The sequence below is a fragment of the Dipodomys merriami genome, unplaced genomic scaffold (genome assembly GCF_024711535.1).
Source record: "Dipodomys merriami isolate MVZ:Mamm:240054 unplaced genomic scaffold, mDipMer1.0.p SCAF_10, whole genome shotgun sequence".
NCBI lineage: Eukaryota > Metazoa > Chordata > Mammalia > Rodentia > Heteromyidae > Dipodomys > Dipodomys merriami.
In genome coordinates, this window is record NW_027202271.1 from 16,725,950 (window position 1) to 16,744,322 (window position 18,373).

Below are 18,373 nucleotides of genomic sequence, written 5' to 3' on the forward strand. Positions count from 1 at the left end.
ATATTGCATATTTTCTAATCCCTTTGATATAACACTGAATATTTCAAAGAGAATTGACTACAGAGGTCTGATTTCCTCTCATAAAGATGTCAGTTTGGTTGATGGTGTCACAGGAAAAATGGAGCAGTCACCTTTATTATTTGGGACACTTGCTCTTCTGACTTTCCTTCATTTCTCAACTTCAGATCACTTGACTTCTTAAAAAAACTTTTCTAATAAAACTTCAATGATTAATGACTTGAATTGTCCTTATTGCCTCCCTCAAAATCTAGATTTTTCATAGGAAAGGCTATGGGAGTCTCAAAGTCCTTTGACCTGGAAGAGCTTGCTCTAGATCTTTGTTCTAGGCCATATGGAGGCTCGACAGGGAAGGGGGGGAGTTCCTATCTTCATAAATCTTCATATGAATCTGTTGACTGGTCTGTCTTTGCACACAAAGCATGGCAACATATTAAAAAGCTTATTAGTACCTACCAAGTCCTGGCTGTTTGACTTTTACTGCATAATCTGATTTGGCATTTTAGTATTCGTTGGCCCAGATACATGTGACCATCACATTGTTTTTCCCCTAGTACAGACTCTGTCCAGCATCTCAGAACCAAAGGAGGTAGCAGGGATAGAAAGAACTCAACCTCCTCACCTCACAGCGATGTTCAAAGCACAGAGGCCACTTCTTGTTCAAGTTCTCCCCAAAATCCATGAGTCCTCAGAATTGAGGATCACATTCCTACCTCCTGACTTTTAGCCTCAGATTTAACCTTTCCTGTGAATGAATGATATGTCCCAAAGTACACTGGCCTCTTGTGAAACACCATCATGACTTTAAAGCCCAGCGTGCCAGGAAAAAGGAGAAGCAGGCAGGAGACTTGAGGGATCCTGCCCAGGGTCACCTGGGAAACCTTAAATGGAGCAGCTGAGCACACAGAAGCAGCCAGCAACTTCCAGCCAGGCCTGAATTGAGGAATAAGCAGAATAGGCAAAGCCTTAATTTCTCCCAGAGAAAGAGGCTAGGGATTGGCAGTTCTTCCAGAGCAAGAGGCTAGGGATTGGCAGAGGGTTGGAGTCACAGAGGAGCTAGTGGACAGACAGTTGCTTGATAATAGTGAAAACTAATTTGTTCACCTAATGGATAAAAGGAGCTGAGTCCCAAAGGGCAGGCAGTCTGTAATGCTGGTTCTTCCTGCTCATAGTCTAGTCTCCAGACACACTCATTGATGTCACTGGCCCTGAGCCAAGGAGACAGAACTGGAGATCTTCAGGGTACTAGATGCTGTAGGATAGGGATACGATGTGTTGGGTATCAGTTGTTAGGGAGAACAGAGGAGAACACTGAGCAAAGGCAAATGGGAAGGGAATGTGTCACAATGTATCACTGTGGGTTGGGAAAGAGCATGGTCTTAGGAGCCTCAGTGAGTGGACTTATCTCCTTGGGCTGAAGTCCAGGTCTGGGAGATGCACATTGAGTGGAATGGCTGAATAGACTGAGGAGTAGGAAGGGGATGATGGAGGCATTAGTGCTGGTGTCAGAAGCTTATATACCCTTAGGTGTTAGTGGCTTATGTCTGGAATCTTAGCTACTCAGGAGGCTAGGCAGGAAAATCCATGAGACTCTTATCTCCAATTAACTAGCCAAAAACTGGAAGTGGAACTGTGACTCAAGTAGTAGAATGCTAGCCTTAAGCAATAAAACTAAGGGGTAGTGCCTAGTCTAGTTCAAGACCTAGTACCAATACACACACACACACACACACACACACACACACACACACACACACACAGGGTAATAGCACACACCCGTCCTGGGAAGTGATTTGAACCCAGCAGGAACCCTAATAGGTTCAGGCTGCTGGGCGCATTGGGAAGTAGGCTTGGGAAGATGCTATTGCAGATTTGGGGGTGAGGAGTGTGGATTGGAGCTGTGCCCAGGCCTGTAGGGATGGAGAAGGAACAAGTAAATAAAGCTGTGAAAATAGAAAGAGGCGGAGTCACACGGGTGGCCTGGGAAGCCCTGTGTAGTTGGACTATTCCAGCACTGGTCAGTTGTCACAGGGAGGGACCAGAAGACATGGTAGTTCACAAGATCACATACCTTTGCATGGCAACAGCATTTATTGAAACATAGATTGGTACAACCCAGAAGGCAAGGCACCCACAGTCATTAACCAGAGGAGGACCCAGGAAATGGCTTAACCTTCTCCATCCCTCCACCAGTCCTGCAGTGGACAGACCCCTCCTGGAGATCACAGGGAGGAGATCTGGAACAAATATGGAGTCTTTGAAATGTGTAAAGGTGCACTGGACAGCAAGACCTGTCCAAAGTCCCCTAACCAGGGGCTGTAGGAAAAAGCATATCCCAGACATGGGTGTTTGGGGGAGGATGGATGGAGCAGTTAGCCCAGAGGAAGTCAGGCAACCAGAAAGACGGGTTAAACACAACAAAGGAGAAACTGGCAGGTGCTGGCTCTTGCGCTACTGCGGAGGGGCTTCCTCTCTGGTTCTTGGTTGTGGGAAGACCGGGCTTGGTGGTTAGGATCACCCTTTGACTCGGGAAGGCCTAGCTCCCATACTGTGCAAGCCACCCTGGGTGACTGTTCAGAGAATGATATGAATTGACTTGCGGGTCTCTGGAGTTAAGAAAGGGCTAGGAATGACCCTCTAAGGAAACCAGGAGAGAACTAGGAAAACTAGCTCCCTAAAATGAGGAGGGGGAGGGGAGAGAGCAGCCTCTTAGGGTCCTTCCTGCTTGAGAACATCTGGAAGGTTCTGGAAGCAACCATACATTTTCCATTCACACGTCACTCAGTGCCAGGGCAGACCCAGGAGGGGCCAGCCAGGTGGCTTTTGGCAGAAGGCCCCAACGTTATGCAAAGCGGACTGACCGGCTGCTCCCACAGCTGAAGCTGGAGGAGCGGGGTTGGCATGGGGAGCAGGAGTCGGGGGCCATCACTGTAATGCTGCCCCCTGTGGCTGAGGGGCCAGAGGCGATCTGGCGCCCTGAGGTGGTACTGTAAGTGAGCCCCCCACAGCTGACTCCACCGCGGGAACTGCTGACACCTGTGGGAAGAGCAGACAGGACTGGGTGACGGGCTTGCTGGGGTCTCGCCCAGCCAAGACCGATCCAAGTGAGTAGCACTGTAGGGGCTGCCTCCTCCTCAAGGAATCCAGGGGTCAGTGCAGTCCCCGTTCCTCTAGCCTCAGCCTATCTGAGACTCCTTCCCACAGCCTGCACCTCCCTGTGTCTACCAGAAGGGGTGCTCAACTCTATTTTCTCTACCTTCTCTAGTGGTCTCTAGTGAGAAGGCTGCAGAGGAGGAAAAACTCTCAATTAGGGGAACACTAAGGATCAGGTCGGCGGGGGGGTCCAGCTTTGCCATCCCCAAAGCCATTTTCCTCAGAGTATTTCAAGCAAATACTTACAGACATTCACAGAGCCCACGCCCTCGCACAGCCTAGAGGAAAAGAGAGTTCCATTAGTTCTAGCAATGAGCTTGAGTCCTTGAGACAGATGGTAAATTGAGGCCAACCAGAATTAACCTGTGTCCTGTGTATAGAAGTCGAAGGGACTCCCTGGACTCGGCCTTGAATCTCATTTCCTTTCTTTAGTGGTTCTCCATCCATGAGGATGATTGAACCCTCCTGTTTTTGGTTTTTGTTTTCAGTTGTGGTTGTTGTTGTTTTAGCAGTGGTGAGAACCTTATCTCTATACATAGCCTCCAGTTGGAGTGCTGGACAGTTGGAGAGCTCACTGCAACCTCATATTTGAGGTGGATGAAGAGCTCTGTGTATATGGAGTACATCTTCATTATTGCACACAAGCCAGACTCAAGGGAAGATAGGCAATAAGAATGAGCTTAGAGGCATATGACTTAGGGGCAGGCCCCACTTCTATATTGTCCTGTGTAGCCACGGGAAAGGCATTGACTCAGAACTCATCTCTTATAGATGTGTTCCCTACCATAGGGAACACAAAATGATTATTTAGCCCAATAGCATTTAGTAGAATGGTATTAATATCGAAGGCTAACCTGCCCTAGCCTGCAGAATTGTAGGCCACACTTGGGCTCAAGATAGTTCACTCTAGAAGGAACAGGGTCTCCATCTTTGAGCCTATACTGATTGCCTCCCAGGATTAGGTACATGCAGAATCCTTTGTCTCACCTGTGCTCCTCGCCCTCCAGCAGGCGCCTGTAGGTAGCGATCTCGATGTCCAGGCCCAGCTTGGAGTTCATCACCTCCTGGTACTCCTTCAGCAGACAGGCCATGTCCTGCTTGGCCTTCTGCAGGGCGCCCTCCAGCTCGGCCAGCTTGCAGCGGGCATCAGCCAGGGCTGCCTCACCCTGCTGCTCTGCCTCGGCCACAGCTGCTTCTAGCTTGGCACGCTATGGGGAGATGTGAAGAACAAGTGAGCGGGGAGAAAGAGATCCAAAAGAGGCAGAGCTAGACAGAAAAGGAGACAGAGAGATAGAGAGACAGAGACACACAGAGAGATGGAGACCGAGAGCAGGACTTAGCTCAGGGCTAAATGGATAGAGATCAGGCAGGGGAGTAGTCTTCTGGAGAGAAGGCTGAGCCCATGACAGGTAAGTAGGGCTATGAACCTGGACAAGAAGGTGGATGGACTCTTCCTGATCTCTCCTTCCTAGTGCTTTTGCAGGTGGCCTAGAAAGGTTCTAGAGTCTTCTTTTGGAAGTCAGTGGTCCGGCTCATCCCAGCTCAAGTGATACGTAGTTTGGCAGTGGGAGGCTGCCCTCTATCTGGTCCCTCCTTCCTCATAGGCCCATTATGAGGCTAGATTAGAGTCAGGATTTTGCACATCTGGGCCGGAAGGTCTAGTTTTTCAGACCACCTGTGCTGCCTCTGGGAGTCATCCCGGTACCTTACCTGGCTCTTGGCATTCTCAATCTCAGCCGTCAGCCTCTGGATGATGCGGTTCAGCTCATTCATCTCCTCCCTGGTGCGGCGCAGGGTCTCCCCATGTCGGATCACTGTGGCCTTCATCTCCTCACACTGCAGGGGGTGGGGGAGGTGGAATCAGAGGCTCAGGATAGAATACTCTAGCCATGCAGCATCTCACCAGTAGTGTGCAGTGACTGTACAATGCTAAGCTCATGCAAACTCACATGGCAGCCTTTCCATACTGCTCTACTCTCAGAGCTGTTGCCCCTCCCATAAAAAAAAAAAAAAGCATCCTCAAAGTAAGAAAGGCCCATTTGGAATAGACATCTTACATTGTTCCCTGTCTAGGAGGCACTCACCTTGGTGCGGTACCAGGACTCGGCTTCCGCACGGCTGCGACTGGCTACATCATCATATTGAGCCTTGATCTCAGCAACTACACAGTCCATGTTAAGGTCCCGGCTATTGTCCATCTTGACGATCACTGAAGTGTCTGAGATGTGGGCTTGGAGGACACGGATCTCCTGTGGGGCCAATAGCCAATGCATTTGGATCTAGTGTCTGATCTCAGTCATATTTCCCACCCCTGGGGATGGTATGCACTCCCTAGGGGAGGGAAGATGACTGGTCAGAAATGTCTTGTAGCTCTTGCCACTACAACCTTCATTCACACACAGGCACAGCATAAAACAATAAAGCTGTCCAGGCACCAGTGGCTCACACCAGTAATCCTAGCTACTCAGAAGGCTGAAATAGGAGGACTACAATTTAAAGCTAGCCTGGGCAGGAAAAGTTGGAGAGACTATAATCTCCAATTAACCACAAAAAGATCAGAAGTAGAGTTGTGGCTTAAGTGGTAGAGTCCTAGCTTTGAGCCCAAAAGCTCAGGGACAGCACCCAGCACCTGAGTTCTAGCCCTAGTATTCACACACACACACACACACACACACACACACACACACACACACACACACACACACACACACAAAACAAAATGAAAAAGCTGAAAGGGGTCCTAGATTTTACCTGGGGACAGCCTGTGACTTGACACATGGGCTTAAGTGGAGTTGGATTGAATGGAAAGAAGAGTAGCTTATCCCCCTTTGGAATATACATCCATCACCTCTCAGCTCCCGTTTGGCTCCCCATCTATATACCGTTTCATGGTGAACATAGACTGACTTCCATTCAGACCAGTGCACACATGCACAGCCCAACATGCAAAGAGGTGCTTACAGACCCACACAGGCCAACCTTGCACCTACCCCTACTTTGGCACACATGTGAACACAAGTGGATGACACACAAACTCACACAACCTGTCCTATGCTGTGGCACGATCTTGCACTGGGGCTCACCATCTTTTCAGCCACCCTGCACAATGGCAAACACATGTGCACACAGACACTTTCAACCTGTTCCCATTTCTTTGCATTTCTCTCCACCAGTCCTGGCTGGGTGGGCAGGCACCTCTCACCTCTTCATAGAGGCGCTTCAGGAATCCTGACTCCTCCACCAGAGCCTCCACATTGGCCTCCAGGTCTGATTTCCTCAGGTAAGCACAGTCCACATCCTGGCAGTTAAAAGGGAGAGTTTGGTGTGTGGGAGGGGCTTGCATGTGGGAGGGGCATGCAAACAGGAGGGACTGTTTGTGGGAGGGGCTTGAATGTATGACAGGCACATGTGTGGGAGGGGCATGCATGTGGGAGGGGCATGCATGTGGGAGGGGCTTGCTGTGGGAGGGGCTTGCATGTGGGAGAGACACGTGTGGGAGGGGCATGCATGTGGGAGGGGCATGCATGTGGGAGGGGCTTGTTTGTGGGAGGGACCAAAGAAAAGTGATCCAGTGACTATATCCATGCTGGTGGTAACACAGATGAGTCCATTTTCCCTCACCTCTCAGCTGTGCAATCAGCCTCTTACCTTCTTTAGAACCACAAACTCATTCTCTGCTGTGGCTCTCAGAGCCACCTCCTCTTCATACCTGGGTATGGGGAAGAGAAGGGCTTGAGCTGAGAGGCTGGACCTTGAATTCCACTCCAGCTCTCAGTCAGTTTTTCCAGGGGTCACAAGGGTATTGACCCTCTTCTGAAGGTACCTTATCTTCTCTATAATCTTTCTGTGCATTATTCTGGGGCTAGTCCTTGTCCCAATCTGGCTTTGCTGCACCTGAGTCCTGACTCTAAGAGGAGCACATTCCAACTCCAAGTCTAACATCATCTGTGCATTTTGGTCCAAAGACAGTAGTAGGAAAAGCACAGCAAAGCAGTCGAAAGTGGATGCACACAGCTGTAGGTCTCCCCAGTGTTTCCTTCCCTCATTTCCCTGGGAGGTAAATTCAAAACTCATAGATCTGCCAGAAGGTAAAGGGGAAGGAATACAGGAGTCTGAGGAAACCTAGTTCCCACTGGACAGCCCCTCTAGGGTCCAGGAAGACCTGTTAAAGGAATCTTAAAGAAGCTGCTATAGACAGAAGCTATGGACCGAAGCTTCCAGACTGCACTCTGAGTTGCCCCTGAGGGTTGCAAATGCACTTACTTTTTCTTGTAGCCCTCCAGCACCTCCTGCACATGGTTAAGCTCTGAGGCCAGCCTCCCACTGTCAGCCTCCACACACTCAGCCTCCCTCCTCAGCGTCTCGATGTAGCCACCAAAGAGTGGCTCCAGGTTGCTCTCACAGCAGCGCTGGTTCTGGTAGAACTGCCATTTGGTCTCCAGCAGCTTGTTCTGCTGCTCCAGGAAGCGCACCTGCCATTAGGGTAAAGGAAAGAGGCTCAAGAGGGAGCCAGAAGGATGCCAGTACCCTCAGAGCTCTCTTTGCTCTTGCGTAATGACGGGATTGAGAGTTTGGGGCTCAAGATGCCCCATTCTAGCATCCCCCGCAGCGAGGTAGAGATAGTAGGAGAGAAAGCAAACCTGACTTAGCTCAAAGCCACCAAGTCTTGGTTCTGTCAGTTTAATTGGGCAAGTTATTTAACCTCTTGATGCCATATTTTCTCCCTTCCCAAACAGAGATGATTTGTGATACAATTGATGTCAAGATTGAACCAGTTCATACATGCAAAGTGCTTGTTAACAGTCTCAGTCACATAGTAAAGCACAGCAAGCTAATCTAACTAATTCATCTAATTAGTAGTTGTCCCTCAATTATTCATTTATGCAACAAACATTTCTTCAATATTTACTACGCATGTCCTGGCAGGGCCTGGGCTAGGATGCACAAACATATAGACATCTATCCTTAGTTTAGCTTTTTGTTGTTGTTTTATTTTTTTGTGCTGGTACCAGGGTTTGAACTCAATGCCTGGGAACTGTCCCTTAGCTTTTTCACTCAAGGCTGGTGCTCTACCACTTGAGCTACAGCTCTACTTCCAGCCTTTTGGTGGTTAATTGGAGATCAGAGTTTCATGAACTTTCCTACCCATGTCCAGGCTGGCTTTGAACTCATCGCAGCCTCCCGAGTAGCTAGGATTACAGGCATGAGCCACTGCTGCCTGGCCATTATCATCATTTTACTACCAGTATATTCCACATGAGGAAATTGAGACTCCTATATGAAAAGACTAGCTCATCGCAAGTGACGTAGTGATTCAGTTTCTTGAGTCCTGTCCACTGCCCTCACCTGCCCACCATAGTGAGTCTTAAAAAGCTCATCAAAACTCTGCTCCATTCATCATTTGAAAAAATGGAGATTATTAACACAACTCCCATTGATTGGGTCATTAACTAAGATCACCAAAGGAAACATGCTAAGGGGAAGTCATTGACTGTTCTAGAACTAGGATTCCAGAACCCCAAGCCTGGTCCTATTCTGGCTGCTCCCTCCCTCCTAGGGCAGACTCTCTCTCTTCCTTTGGAAACAAGTCTCCTAGCTGTGAGGACTTTTTACACTGCCCACATTTGTGGGTCCCTTCCTGCCAGCCAGGGCCTGTCCCTATCTATATTCCATCTATGATCAGACTGGTGTGGTCTGCTGTTACTCCTCCTCTTCTAATCCTGTCTTTGGAAACTAACAATAACAACAGCTGAGTGTTGTTTACCAGCAATCCTGGTTCATTCGTCCTCACTCAGGCTGAAAATGCAGGTCCTGCTCTCCAGACCACAACCTGCCTGGGGTCTCACATGGCTGAGTGGCACAACAAGGTCTTAGGCAGGCTGTGTGCCCACAGCAGCCCTGGATCCTTTCTGGTGCTGCCTGGGCCAGGAGCCACAGTGCCTTCTGTTCTCATTATTCTCCATTCATCCTATGCCCACTGCCCAGACCAAGTTTTCAGGGCCAGCTCTGCCCCTGCCATTTTGTCTTGACTTCAAGAGTACATACACACACTGAAGACCACAGATGCCATTTCCACACCACACCTGGACCTCAGTAAACTTTGCCAGTGATTACAAATGATGAGCTGGGTGCCAGTGCCTCCCACCTGTAATCTTAGCTACTCAGGAGGCTGAGATCTGAGGATAGTGGTTCCAAGCCAGCCCAGCCAGGTAGGAAAGTCTTCATCTCCAATAAACTACTCAAAAAAGCTAGAAGTGGTGCTGTGGGTCAAATGGTAGAACACAAGCCTTGAGCAAAAGAAGCTCAGGGATAGTGCCCAGGCCCAGAGTTCAAGCCCCAGAACTGGGGAAAGAGGGGAGAAGAAAGATGATAACAAATCCATCTGCTTAGATATCAAAGTCTGCATTCTTTTCCCTTTGCTGTCCCAAACTTGCCTCTCCAATAGATCAGGGACCTTCCTGAGGGAAAGCAGAACAAGGTCCTCTCTGGACCATCCCAGGCTGCACTGACCTTGTCGATGAAGGCCGCAAACTTGCTGTTGAGACACTTGATCTGCTCCTTCTCCTCATGCTTCACGCACTGCGCATTGGGGTCGATCTCCAGGTTGAGGGGCGTCAGGAGGCTCTCGTTGACAGACACGGTGGTGATGCATGGGGGGCTGGGCCCGCAGACGCCCCCTGAGCGGTAGCCGAAGCTGCGTCCATAGGAGCCAGAGCGGAAGCCCCCCACTGCCATGCGGGGCCCGCAGGATCCCGGGTTACACAGGCTGCGGCTACTGAAGCCGGTGAGCCCCCGGTAGCAAGAGACCCCACGGTAGGGAGCAGCACTGATACAGCAGCGGTTGCCAGTTTTGGGGGCTACAGCAGAACAGGAGCTGAAGTTCCTGGTGACCCCACATCCTGAGCTGATCCTGTAGGAGAGGGAGGACATGGCGAGGAGGCCTGGAGCGGAGTCTGAACAGCTGCAGAGGTGGTTGGAGGTGACTGTGGGTTGCAGAGGGAGAAGCTTAGGATCTTTCTGGTCTCTCTGATCCTCCCTGGGCCTTTTTATTGCTGGAGAGAGCTGGGATTGTTGGCTGCATAAAAGGAGTGAAAAGCCATTTTATGTTGTTTATGGGCTTGGGGAGGTTGCCAGCAACTCCCCAAGGACTCATCTTAAAGGTGAGGTCAGAGGCGACTGGAGCTCCGTAAAGTATTGAAGATGTTATTAGGGACACTATACGTTTGCACTTTTCATCTTCAAAGCTCGTTTACACACATTAAGTAATTAATTTTCTTGCAGTCTCTCTCTCTGTCTCTCTCTGTCTCTGTCTCTGTCTCTCTCTCTCTCTCTCTCTCTGTGAGATGGTCTCAACCCACACTTGGAGACCGATTTGAACTCCACAACCGTCTGGGGGTGGCTGGGTCTTGAGGGTTACAGGTGGTAGGGCATCCCTTCCAGGGAGAAGTTCTAGGGGTCTGAGGTTGACTAAAAGAGGTTGCCACTCTGTGGCAATCGCATCAGTTTCTCAAGAGCCCATAGTTCGGCAGCACCCACAGCTAGTCAGGCAGTCTCCCCGGAATATGGCTTAGAGCCAAAGGAGGTCATTTGGATCACGCTTTCTCTCCAGCACTAAGGGCCAGAGCCAATGAATCTCATGGAACCTTCTGGATTCCGGCACATCTGTTCCAGAACGCTTAACTCCTCACACAGCAAAAGTGAAAAGCACTCAAGTCTCAGTGGCCACATAATGAGCACCTGTAGATGGATATTAGGAAGACTGCTTTGGTCACTTTCTTCCTTGTGGCCAGGACCTAGGAGAAATTATCCAGGTTATTTTGGGATAACCTGGTGGCTGTAAACTCATTCTGGGCACCTTCCCTTTTCTTTTTAAAAAGAAATCGATTGTAGCTGGACACTGGTGGCTCGTGCCTGTAATCCCAGCTACTCAGATCTGAGGATGATGGTTCAAAGTCAGCCCGGGAAGGAAAGTCCATGAAACTCTTATCTCCAATTAACCACTAGAAAACTAGAAGTGGATCTGTGGCTCAAAATGGTAGAGTATTAACCTTGAGCACAAAAGCTCAGGGACTGTGCCCAGGCCCTGAGTTCAAGCCCCACGACTGACAAAAAGAAAAACAAAAACAAAAACAAATAGATCTTGGATACCTCCCTTCTGTCTAAGACCCTCCAGCCAGAACTGTAACCCACAGAGTTCAGAGTCTGCCCTGCACAAGTGGAAATGGAGTGATAACCAACTCTTCTCTGAGACCTCTGGGGGGATTGGGGGAGGGTCCTTGTCCTCCAAACACTTCTACTTTCCAGTGTGTCCTCAGGCCACTTATTAGAATAATGTTGGCTGCTCTAATAGTGACTGAGGATGTGCTTTCTGCTCTCAGGGAGGCTAGCTGGCACTTAGGGGGTGTCAGAAACTTGAAGAAGAGCTACTGAACTTCCCTCAGAGGGGATTCTTCCTTCAGGGAACCTTCTAGAATCAAATGCTGCCATTGCCATTCTCTAAACTCTCAGTAAGGTGCCCTACATTCTGTCCTGGGGCTTTCATGGCTAGCTACATTCAGGTCTTCTCCTGGCCTGAGGTTGATGGAGCTTTGCCACCGCATCCCACATCTGTTCTTCAGGAAGGAAAAGAGAGCCCTTGGGCAGCTGGCTGGGTAGGGCAGGTGCTCACCAGTGGTTCCTAGAAGACATTCGCATCATGTTGGTCCCTGGCAAAGCATCTGGGTTAGCTACCTGGGCAATGGAATCGGCGTAGAAAGACTCCCTAGCTGTGCAGGTTTGTGGGGAGCGCTTGTAACCCCTCTGAGCCTGTTTTCTTGGCCCTAAGTGGGATTCTTCCAAAACTTGATTCTCCCTCACTGTTGGGAGAATGTGAGAGGCTGAGCTTTGGGGATCATCAACTTCTGTATAAGGAAAGGGATCGTTGCTTCCGGTCATTTCCCGCCCCCCCCAGTCCCCCAGGAGAGTGGGCTTATTCCAGCCCTGCCCACCTTCCTTCCTCTGCGCATTAATGACGTTTTTACTCTTTCAAGGTTGCGTTTAATGTTTTCCTCAGCCTGATTTCACTCATATAAAAATCTTGGGTGGAGTCTGGGGGTGGATGAGGGAACACAAGAGGTGATTCTAGTCCCAGCTTGGTATGGGGGCCCTTGGTGTGCTGTAGCTGCTACTGCTCAGGGTCCAGGAGACTCACAGGCCAGGTCAATCTGGGACAGCAATCCTGGAAATATCCAAACCTTTGCTGTGAAGTTGTAGCACTAAAAATGGAAGTGACTCCCCAGCCCTGTGCCCGTGTCTAGCTATACCCAAGCCCCTTGCTGGGCAGGAGTGAGGGGTGGAGGGATAGGGGGATTCTTTGCCTTGAGGGTCAGGACCTTTTAGGGGTTGGAGTGGGAGCTTGATCTCCTCTCACTGGTCATGATCACATTCACGACCCACCTGTGTGCTTTGAATTTCCCGCACCGCACCCCTCCCTCTCCCTCCAAGCCTGCTCCCAGATCACACCTTTGCCTGGAATGTTCCAGAATAGCCACCTCCTCCAGGAAGCTGCTGTGAGTTAGTCAGGGAGGCTGTAATTTCTCCTCCTCTATGTCTCGTAAAATGTCTTCTTGGGGCTTCCCAGGTAACTCCAATTATCCCCTCCCACACCCACTCATCCCTGGTGCTGCCATTCATCACCATCTCCCTTCCTCCACATAAGGGTGGGTCCTCTGCCGGACCCCACCTTTGGAGGCCCCACTGAGTGCTAGAATGTCCATTCAAATGCCTGTGACTGCCTGGCATCACACTTATAATCAATCCTAGGTACTCAGGAGGCTGAGATCAGAGGATCCTGGTTCAAAGACAGCCCGCACAGAAAAGTCTGTGAGACTCTTATCTCCCAAAAAGCCAGACGTGGAGGTGTGACCCAACTGGTCGAGTACCACTGTTGAGTGAATAAAAACTAAAGGATCTCACCCGGCTCTGAGTTCAAGCTCTAGTACCTGCACAAAATGAAATCGTAATAATACAGATACCACAACCATGTAGAAGTTTAAATGTTCCTAAGAAGCTATTTCTTTCAGGAGGACTTAAGAAATCTTTGAAAGAAGAGAGGCTCTTGCCCATTCTAGAGCTCCTGGCAACTTCTGTGATGCCCTTTGAACTCCCTGCACCCCACAGAGTGCAAACGCTGGGGTTCTGGGAGGTTCCTGCAGTCATACCTCAGCTCTTTGCATGGCTGGCCCTTTCCACTGCTCCACTCAAGGTGGGATGCGTTGGGCTTGCTCTTCCCCCACACCAGAGCCTTCCTACCTCTTTCTTTTCTTGTCTTTTGTTGGTCAGTCATGGAGCTTGAACTTAGGACCTAGATGCTGTCCCTGAGCTTTTTCCGCTCAAGGTTAGCACTCTACCACTTTCAGCCACAACTCCACTTCCAGTTTTCTAGTGGTTAATTGGAGATAAGAGTCTCATAGACTTCCCTGCCTGGCCTTGCTTTGAACTGCCATCCTCTTGAGTAGCTAGGATTGCTGGCATGAGCTACCAGGACCTGGCGCTTCCTTTCTTTATAATGCTTAGAATCCCGCAGTGTTCAGAAAGACTTTTTGGATTTGTTCAAAGATAGGAGGGTATAAATCCCATCCCCAGTCCCGATTTGCCTGACTTTAGAGCCAGCGAATGCCTAGGCTTTTACTCTTCTTCCTGACTGGCCGGACCTTATACATCCTGACTAGTTTCTCACAGACAAAGCCCATCCCAAATAGCCACAGTGGCATGGCTGCTTCCTCCCTAACCCCCTTCAAACTGATTCACCTGAGCCTGGTCCCTCAACTCTCCCTGCCCATGCTGGAACTTGGACCTAGACTGGGAGTTCTAAGCCCTGTGACCCTTTTCTGGCATTTTCTAGACTGGAGCATGATTCAGAGATTGGCTCTGGGAGTAATGAGGGTCTGAGATGTAGGAAAAACCTGGCGAACAACTGCCCTCTTCAGGACGTCTCAGGGGGGTCCCTAACCCAGATGGCCAAGCTGCTTCCTGGCTCCCTTTTTTCTTGGGGCTTCCTCTCCAAGAACTCAAAGGGGCTGAACACTCTTCTTCAGCTTTGTCCATATGTCCTCCTGCAGGTGGAATTCCTTGGTGGCTTTGCTGTGTTCGTAGTTGCTCTGGTCAGAGAAAATGCATTATCTACAGAGTGTTTCATTTCAGAATCAGACTATATTAGTAGGTTTCATTTTTTGTGTGTGTATGAGTATGCCAGTACTGGGACTTGAGTTCAAGGTCATAGCCTTTTCTGCTCAAGGCTGGTACTTTACCACTTAAGCCACAGCTCACCTGCCTTCCTTCCTTTCTCTTTCCTTCTTTCCTGCCCCCTCCCTCTCTCCCTCCCTCCCTCCTTCCCTTCCTTCCTTCCTTCTTTCTTTTCTTACTTCTTCTTTTCTTTTTTCTTCATATACACTATCCATTGTTGTCTGTCTCTCCTCTAACCCTAAAATAAGCACCATAGAAACAGTTATTTTGTCTGTTTTCCCATTGATGTTGAACAGCATGTTTACAATGGTGTTGGGAATATAGTTGCTGTCCAGTGGGTGTTTGTTGACTTAATGTAAGTAGGTAGATATGAACGAATATCTCAGCTTCTTTAGGTAGTTGAGGTCTGTCAGAAAATGCCAAATGTGGAAAGTCTTGGCCCTTGAGCCTTAGGAGTTCAGTTTGAAAGCCATAAGATTTACAGCCCTCATTGCATTGGTGTGTCTCTTTTCTGCTTCAAGTCTGTAGCTTTCTGAGGATCCTGGAAGGGGGGCAGGGAAGATGAGCAAAAATAAACAATGGTCCAAAGAAGGCTGTGCTGTGTTGGACTGGTGAGCATCGGGATAGATTTTTTTCTTTAAAGTTCCTAGTGATATCATATTTGTGTGTCCTGCATGTAATTCTGAGGGCTGGGGGTAGGGAGGGGGAGGAGTTTAAAAGACTCTAAGCCCCACCCCCTTCCCTTCACGTACCTGGTGGTCCACTCCTGATGTTAGTTGGCTTTGAAATTTTCCTGCTTGTCTCGTCTGATGATGTGGGCCAGCAGAGGGCAGCAAAGGCCCACAGCTGGCAGAGCAAAGGCCACAGGCTCTGAGTCAAGAGCAGGGAAGATCAAGGAGGCACCTGTTGGTCTGCAAATTTCACCTTGTGGGTGGATGAATGGCTTAGAACTCAAGGGCTTTGGAGGCTGGAAACCGTGGGTGGACTCTAGATTGGGTTACGGGTCACAGCCATCCCCCATCAGTAATAAAAATTCAGAGCCAGGCACTAGAGGCTCAGACTTGTCATCCTAGCTACTTAAGAGGCAGAGGTGTCCAGTATTGTGGTTTAAAGCCAGCCTGGGCAGGAAAGTCTGTGAGACTCTATCTCCAATTAACCAGCAAAAAGCTGTTCTGGGGGTATGGCTCAAGTTGTAGAGTGCCAGCTATGAGTGAAAATGCTCAAGGCCCTGAATTCAAGGTTTAGTACTGGCACAAAAAAAAAGGGTGGGGAAAAACACTGCTACCAACATGACCTCCACTATCAAAACAGTAGCAATTATTTCGTGAACACCTACTGTGTGCCATGCTGCATGCTCAGCACTCTGTATGATAGGTCATTGTGTGTCATCTCCATAATGACTGTGCGAGGTAGGAAATACTTTTCAATTCTAGGGATGAGACAAGAGGTTTACTAGTCGATGCATCCAGGCCTCTGAGTTGGTCATCTGTCTGGTGAGAACTAAAGGAGGAATGCCTTCCTCCTTGTACAATGCCTGGTCACCAACAGCATAGACAGTCACTCATAACCCACCGATTACCTTCTCCATCTGTCTGATTTTGGATTCACTCATTTTTCCTTTCTTGTCCTCTGCACTTACTTGAATAATTGAAAATATTTCATTCATTGTGTCTATTGTGATACAGTGTACCTCATCTAATCTTTCCCAGTGTTCTCAGAGAACTGCTGGGTATCACTTATAGTTGTCATGGATAATGTGCGTATGCTTGGCAACCGCACCTTTTGAGGTTACTGTTTTTTGTTTGAACAGTCATAGATTTTTAAAGGATATAAGAGGATCACATGGTCCTTTACATTTACCCAGGCCTTTCCTCTTTGGTTAATCTTCCTTTATGTTGGGTGTGGCCTGCTTCCTTCAGAAGCCTGCCTTCTGGACAGATGTGTGGGAGGCAAATTTCTTCACATTTCCTCCTTTAAAGAACCCCCCCTCTTCTTCTTCTTCTTCTTCTTCTTCTTCTTCTTCTTCTTCTTCTTCTTCTTCTTCTTCTTCTTCTTCTTCTTCTTCTTCTTCTTCTTCTTCTTCTTCTTCTTCCTCCTCCTCCTCCTCCTCCTCCTCCTCCTCCTCCTCCTCCCCTTCCTCGTCCTCCTCGTCCTCCTCCTCCTCCTCCTCCTCCTCCTTCTTGTCCTCATCCTCCTCCTCCTCCTTCTTCTCTTTTTTGCTGATACTGGGACTTGAACTCAGAGCCTGGGCACTGTCCCTTAGCATTGTCACTTAAGGCTAGTACTGTACCACATAAGACACACAACTTCACTTCCAGCCTTTTGCTAATCAATTAGAGATAAGAGTCTCATGGTTTTGTCTGCCTAGGCTGGCTTCAAACCACAATCTTCAAATCTCAGCCTCTTGAGTAGCTAGGAGTATGAGCCACCCGCCTTATTTTCTTTTTACCTTTGCCTTTGAAAGGCATTTTTGCTGGCTGTAGAATCCTGTTTTATAGGATTGCTTTCATAACTCAGTGTGAGAGAATTCAACTAACATGCTTAAGGCCCTGCTTGAATCTCCAACATTAAAATTTTTTTTTTTTGCAATTCTGTCTCTACTCCTCCACCCCAGCACTTTGAAGATGAGGCTCAAGCCCAGCACTGGTGGTTCACACCCGTAATCCTAGATAATTAGGAGGCTAAGATCTGAGGATCGCAGTTCAAATCCAGCCTGAGTAGAACAGTCCATGAGATCCTCTCGAATTCACCACCAAAAAGCCAGTAGCAGAAGTGTGTGATTCAAATGGTAGGAGTGTCAGCTTTGATTGAAAAAGCTAAGTGATAGCTAGAGACTCTGAGTTCAAGTCCCAGTACTGACACAAAAGACAGGTTTCTACTGTTTTCTTGCAACTTATATTTTTCTCTACCTTAAATATATTTGTCCATGGGGTTTAAAGTGTGGCTCAGGAGTGTCAGCCAGCAAGTGTAAGGGTCAGAGTTCAAGTCCAGGTCTTAGACAGTCAAAAAGAAAAGAAAAATATCTGTCCAGCTTTCCTCTCCCTTTATTCGCACAAGTGGTTAAGTGTAGACTTCAAGATAGTGATTTTCCTTGATCCAGTTCTTGGGGATCTGGAACCCATTAGTGACTTTCATCATTTCAAATATTGTATTTTTTCAGTTCTAAAATGTCCATGTTGTTTTATTTTTGATAGTTTTTTATGTTTTTATTGTAAAGATACTGTACAGAGGGGTTACAGTTACATGAGTAAGGTAGTGAGTACATTTACTATCGAGCATTGTTGCCTCCTCCTTTGTTTTTCCCCTACCATCCCTTCCCTCCCACCTTCCCCACACCCCCTCCCTCCCCCCACAAGTTGTAAAGTTCATTTTCAACATAGTGTCTTGTATATCTCATTGTTACACTGGATCAACCTGTATCTTTATTTAGCATTTTGTTATTTCCCTTCCCCTCCCCAAATTAGAAAAATGTATATACAAGATGCAGGGCAGGGCTGGGAAGGTGGCTCAGTGGTAGAGCACTTGCCTTGCATGCATGAGGCCCTGGGTTCCATTCCTCAGCCCCACATAAGCAAAAAGAAAAAAGCTGGAAGTGGCGCTGTGGCTCAAGTGGTAGAGCGCTAGCCTTGAGCTGAAGAGCTGAGGGACAGCGTCCAGGCCCAGAGTTCAGGCCCCACAACCGGACCCCCCCCCCCAAAAAAAAGATGCAGGGCACTGGATACAGTAAAAGCAGGTGTTATACCATGGGGGAAGAACATACAAAAGAAACAAAAAAATCATGTAGTACATTAATACATAAATACGTTAAAAACAATCGTTTTGATAATTAGAAAAAATTCCACTCTTTTTTTTTAAACTCATTTCAAATGTGCTTCTCTTTGTCTCATGGATGACATTTTTGGTAAAGATCTGAGATATCTTTTCCTTCAGTTCTGGTTTGAACTCAGAGCCTTGCACTTGCTAGGCTGGCATTCTGGTA

At 48.4% G+C, this 18,373-nt stretch overlaps 1 protein-coding gene across 1 annotated transcript; it reads right to left on the reverse strand.

The window, feature by feature from the left end:
- Positions 1 to 2,103: 2,103 nt before the first annotated feature.
- On the reverse strand, positions 2,104 to 10,154 carry LOC138836891 (keratin, type II cuticular Hb5). Its single transcript, XM_070035542.1, has 9 exons — positions 9,682 to 10,154; positions 7,435 to 7,643; positions 6,820 to 6,880; positions 6,374 to 6,469; positions 5,256 to 5,420; positions 4,882 to 5,007; positions 4,159 to 4,379; positions 3,418 to 3,449; positions 2,104 to 3,054 (listed from the first exon to the last, which is right to left on the reverse strand). The coding sequence occupies exons 1-9, from the start codon at positions 10,099 to 10,101 to the stop codon at positions 2,861 to 2,863; spliced, it is 1,524 nt and encodes a 507-aa protein (XP_069891643.1). The 5' UTR covers positions 10,102 to 10,154; the 3' UTR covers positions 2,104 to 2,860.
- Positions 10,155 to 18,373: the final 8,219 nt, after the last annotated feature.